Source organism: Camellia sinensis, chromosome 9, assembly GCF_055761805.1.
Source record: "Camellia sinensis isolate YWXY chromosome 9, ASM5576180v1, whole genome shotgun sequence".
NCBI lineage: Eukaryota > Viridiplantae > Streptophyta > Magnoliopsida > Ericales > Theaceae > Camellia > Camellia sinensis.
The window spans coordinates 149,764,005-149,776,385 of record NC_138969.1 but is presented as its reverse complement, the minus strand read 5'-3'; the positions used below and the strand labels follow the sequence as shown (position 1 = coordinate 149,776,385).

Here is a 12,381-nt window from a genome sequence, read left to right as displayed (position 1 = left end):
GCGCGATTCGTCTGGTCGCACCAGCCTCAATTGAACCGTACATACAATATCGTGCCTGTAAAAGAGAGAATTTGCAACAAGCACAATATGCTAACAACAAATATTTAACGCGATTCTGAAAGTTTCGACACACGCGGCGTCGGTGAGTGTATGCATCGCAATGCAAGAGTGGAACATGCGCGACAACGCATGCTCAAACACAGAGGTATACAAATAACAAGAAATGTACATGACAATGTGAGTATGCCCATGAGAATGCAAGATATGTGTATGAAAGTACAAAACGAGTATGAATCAGGGTGTTCATTCGTCGCGAAACAACGAGTACGGAAACGCGTGTTTCGGCGAAGGTAACTCGACCACGGCCTCCGATCTGCTTCTTTGAAAGGTTACAACTCATTCAAAAAGGATACACTTTGATTTTGATGAATGATGATGAGACATATGTCAGAACTTGAGACCGAAGTCCCGACGGAGCAATTTCGCGACCGGAAGTGTACTTTTCTTGAACTTTTTCAGGTCCCGGGAACTCCGATCTTCCTCAAAATTTGCAGAGAGCTAGGTGAGCATGCGGGGAGCATGGCCGGCCACTTATCTTCCCAAGGGGGGGGTGTCCAACCGGTTTCCACAAAAGCTAATGGCTGGCCGGCCATTTCTGCAAAAAGCAGATGGCTGGCCAGCTAGAAATAGGGGCCGGCCGGCCATGCCCTTTTCCTGGGGGCATTTTGGTCTTTTTACCTCCTTTTTTATGCTCTTTCAAACCAAGGCTTGAGGCCTATAAATGGCAGCCGATCCTCACTTCATTTCTCGCCTCTTTCAACACTTTTCTCTCCAGTTTTGAGTTTTACGCGCGTTTTCCAATGCCTCGCGCAAATTGTTTTCGTAATAACACTTTGTTTTAAACACTTTGGAGCGATTAGATTCCGGCTTCGGAGCTTCTTTTTGCATTTTCACCACTCGAGGTAAGTTCATCTTAATATTTAGAATATTTTCTCGGGAGTTGACTTTTGTTGACTTTTTATTTCCCGAGAGTTGACTTTTGTTGACTTTTTCCAATTTTGCTCATTTTGCTCATTTTTGCTCCCCTTTTGCAGATTCCTGAAAATGGCGGGTACTTCTTCTCATGGTGGAGGTTTTTCAGGTGCCGGTGATGACTTCGATCCCATGACCTTACCCCCGAGGACTCGCCCTTTCATTCCCGGGAGGTACCGTCCGGCAGCGCACGTCCTCCCTCGTGCCGTTTTCCGTCATTTTACCAGTTTTGACGAGAGAGCACCCACGGATCTGCTGCTCAGAGAGCCGGAGCAGCATCTCTCTCATGAGGCTCGAGAGGTATTTACCTCATCTTCTGTATTTTACATTTCGCACCCTTGCCATGCTTAAACATTTAGCTCGTGACATAGTACTTTGCTTACGTCTTGAACATGTAGTTCCCACACTTGAATTTGTGAGCACTCGGCTCATTGATTAATTGCGAACACACAGCTCACATTAGAATACACGGTTCAAACACTGATTTGTTGAACACATAGCTCGAATTCGAAAGTGAACACACAGCCCACACTTTAAATTTTCTGAACACGCAGCCCAGATAGATAGTGAACACGCAGCCCACAATAGTTGGAAGTTGAACACGCAGCCCAAACTTCAAAATTTCTGAACGCGCAGCCCAGGTAGATAGTGAATGCGCAGCCCACACTTATACTGAAAGTTGAACACGCAGCCCAAAATTCAAATTCTCTGAACACGCAGCCCAGATAGATAGTGAACACGCAGCCCACACTTATACTGAAAGTTGAACACGCAGCCCAAAATTCAAATTCTCTGAACACGCAGCCCAGATAGATAGTGAACACGCAGCCCACACTTATACTGAAAGTTGAACACGCAGCCCAAAATTCAAATTCTCTGAACACGCAGCCCAGATAGATAGTGAACACGCAGCCCACAATTAAACTGAAAGTTGAACACGCAGCCCAAATTCTAAATCATCTGAACACGCAGCCCAGGTAGATAGTGAACACGCAGCCCACAATTATACTGAAAGTTGAACACGCAGCCCAAATTCCAAATCATCTGAGCACGCAGCCCAGGTAGATAGTGAACACGCAGCCCACAATTATACTGAAAGTTGAGCACGCAGCCCAAATTCCAAATTTTCTGAACACGCAGCCCAGGTAGATAGTGAACACGCAGCCCACAATTATACTGAAAGTTGAACACGCAGCCCAAAATTCAAATTTTCTGAACACGCAGCCCAGGTAGATAGTGAACACGCAGCCCACAATTATACTGAAAGTTGAACACGCAGCCCAAATTCCAAATTTTCTGAACACGCAGCCCAGGTAGATAGTGAACACGCAGCCCACAATTATACTGAAAGTTGAACACGCAGCCCAAATTCCAAATTTTCTGAACACGCAGCCCAGGTAGATAGTATTTGCACGTAGCTTATTTCACTTCATCGGTACACAACCCATTTCATCTCTTTGGCACACAGCCCATTCATTTCATTGGCACACAGCCCATTCATTTCATTGGCACACAGCCCATTTCATCTCATTATTGACACATGTATCCATTCTGAATGCAGGGTGGTTCCCGCAGTGTGCGAGGGTATGGCTCCACCATGGCACGGGATTGGTATGCTGAGCTGCCGGAGGGCGTCCGGGATTTGATAGATGCGGCAGGGTTCGGGCCCTTTTGCGTCGGGTTGTCACGCTGTCCTGCCAGGAGGACATTGATGGCAGCTTTGGTAGAGAGATGGTGGGACACCACCAATTCCTTTCATTTCTCTGCTACCGGGGACATGACCATGACCCCTTTTGACTTTGCTGTATTGACCGGCCTTGATGTCGGAGGTTGGCCCATCCCCTACAATGAGGATATGGGCGAGTGGGAGGCTGCCTGGATGTATCTACTGGGGGCTCGCCCACCTGTTGACAGGGTCTCTGGGAGAGTCCGATATACTTGGTTCTCTTCCCATTTTCGGCGGGCAGAGATGGTGCCCGAGACTCCCGAGGAGACGGAGCAGTACGCCCGTGGTTTCCTTATGTTCCTCTTCGGGACTACCCTGTTCGCCGACAGAGGGAACACCATTGGGCTATACCTGCTGAGCGCTCTAGTCGACCTATCACAGGTCCAGAGATATGATTGGGGTGGCGCTGGCCTGGCTACCCTTTATTTTTATATGAGCGCGACCTCCCGCGGGCGGGGCGACTTACTTGGAGGCTATTGGAGAGCCTGGGAGGTACTTTCTGTCCCCTTTGATTTACATTTCCGCTCTTCAATACTTGTACATTGTACACACAGCACACTTTTACATTCTGCATTTTGCTCTCAGCATTTCGTACTTACATTCTGCACTGCTTTTCTCAGCTATGGGCTTATGTATACTTCCCATCGTTAGCCCCAGAGCTGGAGGTGGTGGGGATTCCCGTGACCCCATATTCATTGATATTTGAGGGCCCGCACCGGGCGAGGCCTCGAGAGACCCTGGTCCGCCTGCGACAGTACTTCGACACTGTGCGACACTCAGAGGTACTTCAGAACTTTCAGTTCTTTTCATTTTCATCTTTGACTTGCTCTGTATATTCTTGATTTCTGATTGGTTTATGCATTTATCATCCGCAGATTACTTGGCAGCCTTGGGCACCCTTGGGTGATGATCTCCTACTTCAGTATACCGGAGCGTCAGGCATCTCCTGGTATAGGGTCCTGCTCGAAGGGCCAGTTGGCAGAGTCTGGTTCCTGGGGGAGCGCTTTCTGCGCCAGGTACGGGGGTATCTTTCTCAGGATGTTCCCGCGGTACCTCCAGCTAGTATGCGGACTGCTGACAGGCTCTCTTACTCAGAGGTAGTCGGCGCCATGCTGGGCAGCGATGCTTTGCTATATGTTGCGGAGGGGGACTACGCCACCTATCGTCACATATATTTGATGCCTCCATTGACCGAAGCTCGTATTCCGATGATGAGACCTGCCGGTATGTCATCCTCGGATCAGGCTCAGGCTCGAGCTACAGACATCCCTCCTTCTAGCAGGGCTGGCACATCTAGAGGTGGGAGTAGACCGTTTCCTCCGACCCCGTCGATTCATCCTCATCTGGGATGGCCAGATATGCCTACTGAGTTGATGGCGTGGCAGTATGGGACTAGCTCTCCGATTCCGATTCCACTAGAGCCTCCGATGCCCAGCGATCGATACGCCATTGATCCGGACTCACCGCCGGTATGCTCCACTTTTGTCATTCATCATTTCAGATGTTTAGACACTCATTTGTTCACTGATGATTACGAACTCATTTTTGCAGCCATCGCGAGGGTACATAGAGGAGGTGGTTGGGCTGGTAGCCACACTCGAGGGCATGGTCTTGCGCAGGGAGGCACAGTTGTCTGTCGCGGGCATTCAGGTACCCTTCAGTTTTCTGGCATTTATCATACTTCTGATGACATGCTGATTTCTACTGCATCGATAGACTATTTGTGTAGAGCACATCTGACACACACCCCACTTATACACTGTACTTACATGCACTTACTTCATGTAGCCTCTGCTTGTATCTGCATCTGATGTATATATTTGAACTGATGCATTTGGATTGAACTTTTTGTTTTCAGATGCCTTCCTGGTCCGGTCAGCCGCAGGCCAGGCCACCTGGGCCTCATTGGGGAGCTGGGCCATCTGAGCCTTTTCAGGGGGCGGGGTCATCTCGGCCTTCCCGAGGAGTCGGGCCATCTAGGCCTTATCGAGGAGCTCGAGGAGGGCCTGTCCGCAGACGCAGGGCTCATGTTGTGGAGGTGGAGCCTGATGAGGAGGAGGAGGAGGAGGAGGAGGAGGAGGAGGCTACCGACCGTCAGTTCGAGACATCTGTTGAGGAGGGAGGCTCCGGTTTTGGCTCGGGGAACAGAGGCGAGGCCGAGGAGGATCCTGAGGATGACAGCTCCGACTCTGATGGTGGTGTGGAGATTGTCCCACAAAAGAGGACCAGGCGTGCTTCTCGTTCCCGTTCCCGAGGATTTTGATGCTGCTATTTCCTGCTTTATTTTTCTTTTTGCTAGTAGTTTGTAGCACTTTGCACATTGTTAGGCAGTTTTATTTTTTGTAAAACTTGTACCTTTGTTTATTGTAAAGCGTGATGAAATGAAATAGCTTTTGAAAAGATGTTTGTATTTTAAACTTCTAGCATCATATCGCATCAATTTATTTCGCATGAGAATGAAATTGAATAGTAATGCGCATTGTGTAATTACCAAGTCAGGTAGTGAACCGACGCAACAAACTAAACAAACTCAACTTACTAAGATATAACAGGACCTTAGAAAGTTTTACAACTCGATAAGCAAAATGCAACACTGTAAATAAAACAAGACTGTAACAAAGGTTGCTTAAACAGAGAGCAATGACCCAAAAACACGAAACACGTCCGCTCGACAAACGACTCGATAAGCAAAAACAACAACTCGATAAACAAGACTCAACAACAACAAAGTGTATTTTTGACGATCTGGGCATCGGAACGCGTCTGAAATGAAGGCCTTCGACTCTCCCGTTGCATGGAAATGCTTGGAGTTCTCCTTCGAAGAGTAAAACAGGGCCGAGGAGACACACTGCAGCATTGCCAGCCATCCCTGGGAGCTGGCCGGCCATTTTTGCAAAAAGTGAATGGCTGGCCAGCCATTTCTGCAGAAAGTAAATAGCTGGCCAGCCAGAAAAAGTAGCTGGCCGGCCATTCAGTCCTGTAGCCACCAGATTTTTGACACGTGTTCACGTGAATAGTGTTTTTCCTTCTATAAAAGCCTCAACTTCGGGAACATTCATTTCATCTTAGTTTTAGACAAAGATGGAGGCGTTTCTTGCAGAAAATATCACATCTTGGATTTCTTCTTTAGATGGCTCGGAAAAGTTGAATTTCCGGGGTTTCGGCTTGAATTCACTATTCACGCTGAGCCGTACTCCGCTACAGCTTCCTTTTCTCCATGCCGCGGCAAGATTCTGGAATCCAGTGACGCATGTTTTTAGTTTTGGCGGCCAAGAGATGTGTCCCACTTTCGAAGATTTTCAGGTTTTAATGGAGTCCGAGTGCTCTGAAGTGATCTTGCCTCAGCTCCGTTTTGGTCATGCCCAGGCTTTAGGGCGGATGTGTGGGCTTACAGCGCGCGACGCTCGATCTCTGATTTGCAGTGGGGAACTGGACATCCTCGGCTTGATCCACCGTTTTTCCGACGCTGGTGACCGCAGCAACCATTATTGGCAGGGTTTCCGGCAACACGCCCTCTGCTTATGCTTGTTGTCTCACCTTCTGCTTTCCTCGGGCTTCGGCGGGGCTAGCATTCGCCTGATTGAAGTCGCCCAAGGTTTGAGAGAAGGAAAGAGCTGTATTGCCATGACCTTGGCCGAGACATTGATGGGTTTAGATGCTTTCCATCGCCGGGAAACAACCAGATTTGCTGGGAGTCCACTATTACTGCAGGTAATGTTTCCCACCCAACCTTACATATATATTTGCTCACGTCACTCGGCTCTCAGGCTTGGTTTTTCTCACAAAACCCTTGTCTTACTTTTCTCTCATCGTACATCTCTCTATTCTTTAATCTCTCATTTTCCATCCCTCCCCTAGGTATGGTTAATGGATAAGTTGCAGGTTGTGGACTCTTGCCCGGCTTATTCAGCTCGAGGCTACTTCTTTCGGCAGAGCCTTGTCAATTCTCTTGACGAAAGGTGGTGGTTCGATTGGATGTGCAATTTGTCCGCAGACGGCATTGCTTGGCGTTGTCCTTGGCTCAACCTCCCGGCAATGAGCTATAGTATGTCTCGGGAGATTGGGATCCAACTGATTGGTCTAACCCACTGCGTATTCTATTTTCCGTTCCGGTTCCTGCGTCAGTTTGGCCATGATCAGACCTATACACCGGAGGGGATTGAGTACCCAGCCGCTTTCCCGGTCCGGGGTGCACAGCTTGCCCGATATGCCACGGCATGGAGGACTAGAGAACTTCTGGCCCCTGCTTCCACTTTCAATTGCACTTTGTCCGATGAGTGCTTGGATTGGCTCAATGAGGAGGCACAGGTTGGGCCTAGCTTCGCAACAGATGCTCCGTCCAGCTCCGGGAGGGGACGCGGAGATACTTGATTCAACTATGCCCCAAATTTATTGCTTATTTAGCATTTTCAAGTTTTCTTTATGGATGTACTAAAATAAGCAACCTCGATTGTAATGCAAGAGCAAGAGAACTCTATTTTGAAATCAATGAAATTGAAAGTTATGGTACTAAAAATTTTCCACTTTTGGTCCAAAAATGGTCTTAGTCGTAAAAAGATTGATTTGAACAAAGTCAACTTTTATTAAAACTTTTCAAAACTATTTTCGATGTGGATCAGAATTGGACACGTCGGAGATCTGTCACTGAGATGCACAACCCCAGATCCCTGCAACTGGAAAGTTGCCCCTAGTCTGAAGAACAATGCGGCACTTCATAGCAACGGAAAGCTGCCCCTAGTCTGAGTAACCTTGTACCGCCGCGGCAACGGAAAGTTGCCCCTAGTCTGAACAGCACTGTACCGGAGATCACGATAAATGCTGATGGATAAAGATGACTGAGATGATCAAAATGGACAGAGTTGATCGGGAAAAAAGGTTTATGACTGAACTTCAAGGTGAAGTTGCCTACGTATCCCAAAGATGGGAATCAAGCCTTACGTAGTTCAGGCCCAGGTTCACTCGAGTATTTTCACTCTCCTTTTGCGCTCTAACTTTTGCCAAGGCCGCCCTTTGCGGGTTTTCAACCTTGCGAGCTCAGTTTTTATATTTTCTAATTTTTTGTGCTCTGAATTCTGCCTAGGTCGCCCTTTCGGGTTTTCGGCCTAGCGAGCCTCTCAAGGATAGTATTTCTTCAACTTGTCCATATTGATCGGTTGTGAGAACTCCAAGCCATCTAGATCCATCAGAACCACAGCTCCACCTGACCAGATAGCTTTGATGATGTAAGGACCAGTCCAATTGGGTATGAACTTGCCCCTTGGGTCGTGGATGGGAGCTCGGTTGTCTTTGAGCACTAAATCTCCCTCTTTCAGATTCCTGGACTTAACCTTTTTGTTGAAAGCTCGGGCAATTCTGCATTGATAGCCTTGGATGTGGTACAGTGCTTTCAGTCTTCTTTCATCAAAGAGCATGAGTTCTTCGAATCTGCTTTGCTGCCAATCTGCTTCGGCTATCTGGCATTCAGCCAATACTCGTAACGATGGAACCTCAATCTCAATGGGTAGAACAGCCTCCATTCCATAGACCAATGAATATGGAGTTGCTCCAGTAGAAGTTCTGATTGAAGTCCTGTAGCCCCACAGAGCGAATGGCAGCTTGTCTGGCCAATCTCGATAGGTTTCCACCATCTTCTGTAGTATATGCTTGACATTCTTGTTGGCGGCCTCAACCGCTCCGTTGGTCTGCGGCCTGTATGTAGATGACTTATGAAAAGCCACATTGTATTTTTCCAACAAATCTATCACTTCTTTCTTGAAATGGGAACCATTATCTGAAATTATTTCGTTTGGCACCCCGTAGCGACAGATGATGTTGTTCCTGATGAACTTTGCAACATGCGACGCCTTCAACACCGCGTACGATTGGGCCTCGACCCACTTTGTGAAATAATCTATCGCTACTAGGATAAACTCATGCCCGTTTGACCCCTTAGGGGTAACAGCTCCGATTACATCAATTCCCCAGACTGAAAAAGGCCATGGGGAAGTCATGTTGTACAGTTTTGACGGCGGGATGTTCATGCGATTTGCATGAATTTGACACTTGTGGCATCGCCGAACAAAGCTAATACAATCCTCCTCCATGGTTGACCAGTAGTGTTCATGCGATTTGCATGAATTTGACACTTGTGGCATCGCCGAACAAAGCTAATACAATCCTCCTCCATGGTTGACCAGTAGTAACCCTGTCTGAGAATCTTTCTGGCCAGCATTACTCCATTCATGTGTGCACCACACTCTCCCCCGTGGATGGCTTCCATCAGGCGTTTTGACTCTTCAGCTTCTACACAGAGCTTATGCATTCCCAGATGACCCCTTTTGTACAGTTTTCCTCCGCAGATATTGAACTGAGCAGCCATTCTTCTGACAGCCCTCTTATCTTTGGCGTTTGCCCCTAGTGGATATGTCTCCTTTTCCAAGAAGTTCCAGATGTCGTAATACCAGGGGTTGCCATCTTGAACCTCATCTATGGCGGAAATCGACTCGTATGCTGGTGTAAACCTCTGATCAATAATGACTGGACGCATCCGGACTCCGGACGGGATGTCTATCATAGAAGATAGAGTTGCTAATGAATCTGCAAACCTGTTGTTCTCTCTTACGAGGTGGGTGAAATTTAGCTTCTCAAACCGAGGAATTAGCTGATCTAAGGCTTGGTGGTAGATTATCATCCTTTCCTCTTTGACCTTCCAATCTCCTTTTGCTTGAGACACAACAAGGTTCGAGTCCCCAATGACGTCCAACCGTTTTGCCCCTAGTTCCAGGGCTGCTTCCAGGCCAGCAATACATGCCTCATACTCTGCTTCATTGTTGGAAACCTTGAACCGGAGCTTGAATGCTAAAGGGATACGGGAATCATCAGGCGCTATCAGCAACACCCCTATCCCATACCCATACTGGTTTGACGCTCCGTCAAAATACATTGTCCAAGTTTCATTTTCGACGTGCAGAATGGCTTCATCTGGGAATAGATACTCAACCGCTTCATCCCCCTCAACCGGGTGGTCGGCAAGGAACTCCGCTACCGCTCTGCCTTTTACTGACTTGCGCGTTACATACTTCAAATCAAATTCGGAGAGCAACAGCAACCAACGAGCTAGCCTACCCGTAAGTGCTGGTTTCTCGAAGAGATATTTGATGGGATCCAAACGCGAAACCAACATTACAGAGTGGGCTAACAGGTAGTGCCGCAGCTTCCTGGTTGCCCATACCAAGGCCAAACAAGCCTTCTCCAGCGGTGTATAGCGGGTCTCGTAATCCAACATCTTTTTGCTCAGATAGTATATGGCCCTTTCCACTTTGTCTTCTGACTCCTGCGCGAGCATGCAGCCCATGGTAGTCTCAGTTACCGAAAGGTACAGTATCAACGGTCTCCCTGGTTCTGGCGGTGACAACACAGGTGGGTTCTGTAGATATTCTTTGATCTGCTCAAAAGCTGCTTGACATCGGCCATCCCATTGGAATTTCTTTCCTTTCTTCAGGAGACCAAAAAGTGGTTCACAAGTCAAGGTTAATTTAGAAATAAACCGTCTTATGAATTGCACTTTACCCAGAAAGCCTCGCACCTCCTTTTCAGTCCTTGGTGGTGGCATTTCTAAGATGGCCTTGATTTTGGAAGGGTCGACCTCGATGCCCCTTTGTGTGATCAGAAACCCTAACATCTTCCCCGCTGTAACACCAAACGTGCATTTCTGGGGATTCAGTCGCAGCCGAAACTCTTTGATCCTTTGAAAGAATTTTTGTAAGGCGGTGTAGTGGCCCTCTCTATCTTTGGACTAGACAATCATGTCGTCCACATACACCTCGACCTCCTTATGGATCATATCATGCAATATTGTAGTCGCTGCCCGTTGATACGTAGCTCCAGCATTTTTCAACCCGAATGGCATCACTCTATAACAATATGTCCCCCACGGGGTAGTGAACGCAGTCTTCTCCCGGTCTTCGGGTGCCATCACTATCTGATTATAGCCCGAGAAACCATCCATAAACGAAAGCAAGGCGTGTCCTGCCGTGAAATCCACCAATTCGTCGATGTGCGGCAAGGGGAAGTCGTCCTTCGGACTGGCCCTGTTCAAATCTCTGAAGTCTACACAGACCCGAATCCTGCCGTCCTTCTTTGGCACCGGAACTATGTTGGCCAACCAAGTTGGATATTCAGATACCAGCAGGAAACCTGCGTCAATTTGCTTGGTGACCTCTTCCTTAATCTTGAGGGCCCAGTCCGGGCGAATCCTTCTGAGCTTCTGTTTGACAGGGCGGGCCTCTGGATCAAGAGGGATCCGGTGCTGTACAATCTCAGGATCGATTCCAGGCATGTCTTCATAGGACCACGCGAAAACATCTTTGAAATCTTTTAATAAAGCGACTAAGCGCTCGTGCTCCTCTGAAGACAACGTGGACCCGATCTGGACCAGCCGCGGGTCCTTCTCAGTACCAACATTCACAGTAGTGATTTCATCCATTAAAGGTTTAACAAATCTTTCCTGCTCTTGATCAATTAATCGTTGCAAAACTGGGGGAATTTCTTCCTCGCTGTTTTCATCAAAATTTTGAAAATCCTGATTTAAGCAATAAATCAAAGGCACAGAAAAATACTCGGAAACCACATCCACATCATTCTCATTAAATACTTTCAAGCCGTCAGATTCCTCTGTTACAACAGACTCAAAAGAAAATGAAAAAGACAACCTAGACAGGACTGTGGTATCTGGGCTATCACCCCCAAGAATACCGGACTCAGACTCAGTCGAGCTGGAATCTGATTCCGACGCAGAAGATTCGGTAGAATCAGATTCCGGCTCACTACCTGACCCGGAACTGCTAGATAAAAAGCCTTCTTCATACTGCCAGATGAGAGAAGGTGCGATAGATGCATCCAAGATCAGCGCTGGAAAGCCCGCAGCTATTTCATCTCCAATCACAGAAACCGAAGAGTTATCCCCCAAGCACTCTTGGCCGATCGGAGGATCTGATAGTAGACTCGCCAGTGCTACCCCCATTTCCAGCTCTGTACTCTCAGGATCCACTGTTTCACATTGCTCAACCTCAGTTGGTGGGTCTGTCTGCGCTTCGGCAACGTCATCCCCAGATAATTGTATGTCGAAGAAGATTTCAAAACCAGGTACGTGCTTCCCCTCCGCGTTTTGCCATGGCTCCGGGAAGCCGCAGAATGGAAAATCTTCCCCCTCCCGGACGAAACGTCCGTTTAGGGTACCCCAGATGGGCCTGTGTATTAAGTCAAATGGCTTCCCAGCCCTCTTTGCCTTGGCTCTTCCGGCCATTTCTTTTCATTTCCTCAACCAGTCCTCTTTGGTGGGCAGATAACCCAGTCCAAAGGTGTGAGAGTTGTGTGGCACTTCGGCCAATACTGAGACGCCTTTCCGGCCACTTCTCCCTAATCCCATTCCAGGGGTATGTTTTAGCTTGTTCATGAGGTAGATAGATTGTGCACTGACATACATGCCCTCATTCACAGCCATGACATTCTGCACCACTTGAGCCTCGGCCAAAGTGAACCCCGACAAAAATACATCCTCCGTGCCGTGCTCGATCTCTAAGACAGGTGTAGACACTTCCGGCGGCGGATGGATTGATGAATTCCCAAAAACGATCGCTACCCCT

At 48.0% G+C, this 12,381-nt stretch overlaps 1 protein-coding gene across 1 annotated transcript; it reads left to right on the top strand.

Annotated features, from left to right (window-relative positions):
* The first annotated feature begins 2,541 nt into the window (after positions 1–2,541).
* LOC145799204 (uncharacterized) lies at positions 2,542–5,175 on the top strand. The gene is made up of 5 exons (XM_082888741.1): positions 2,542–3,250; positions 3,379–3,540; positions 3,634–4,227; positions 4,310–4,408; positions 4,617–5,175. The coding sequence occupies exons 1-5, from the start codon at positions 2,588–2,590 to the stop codon at positions 5,019–5,021; spliced, it is 1,923 nt and encodes a 640-aa protein (XP_082744867.1). The 5' UTR covers positions 2,542–2,587; the 3' UTR covers positions 5,022–5,175.
* Positions 5,176–12,381: the final 7,206 nt, after the last annotated feature.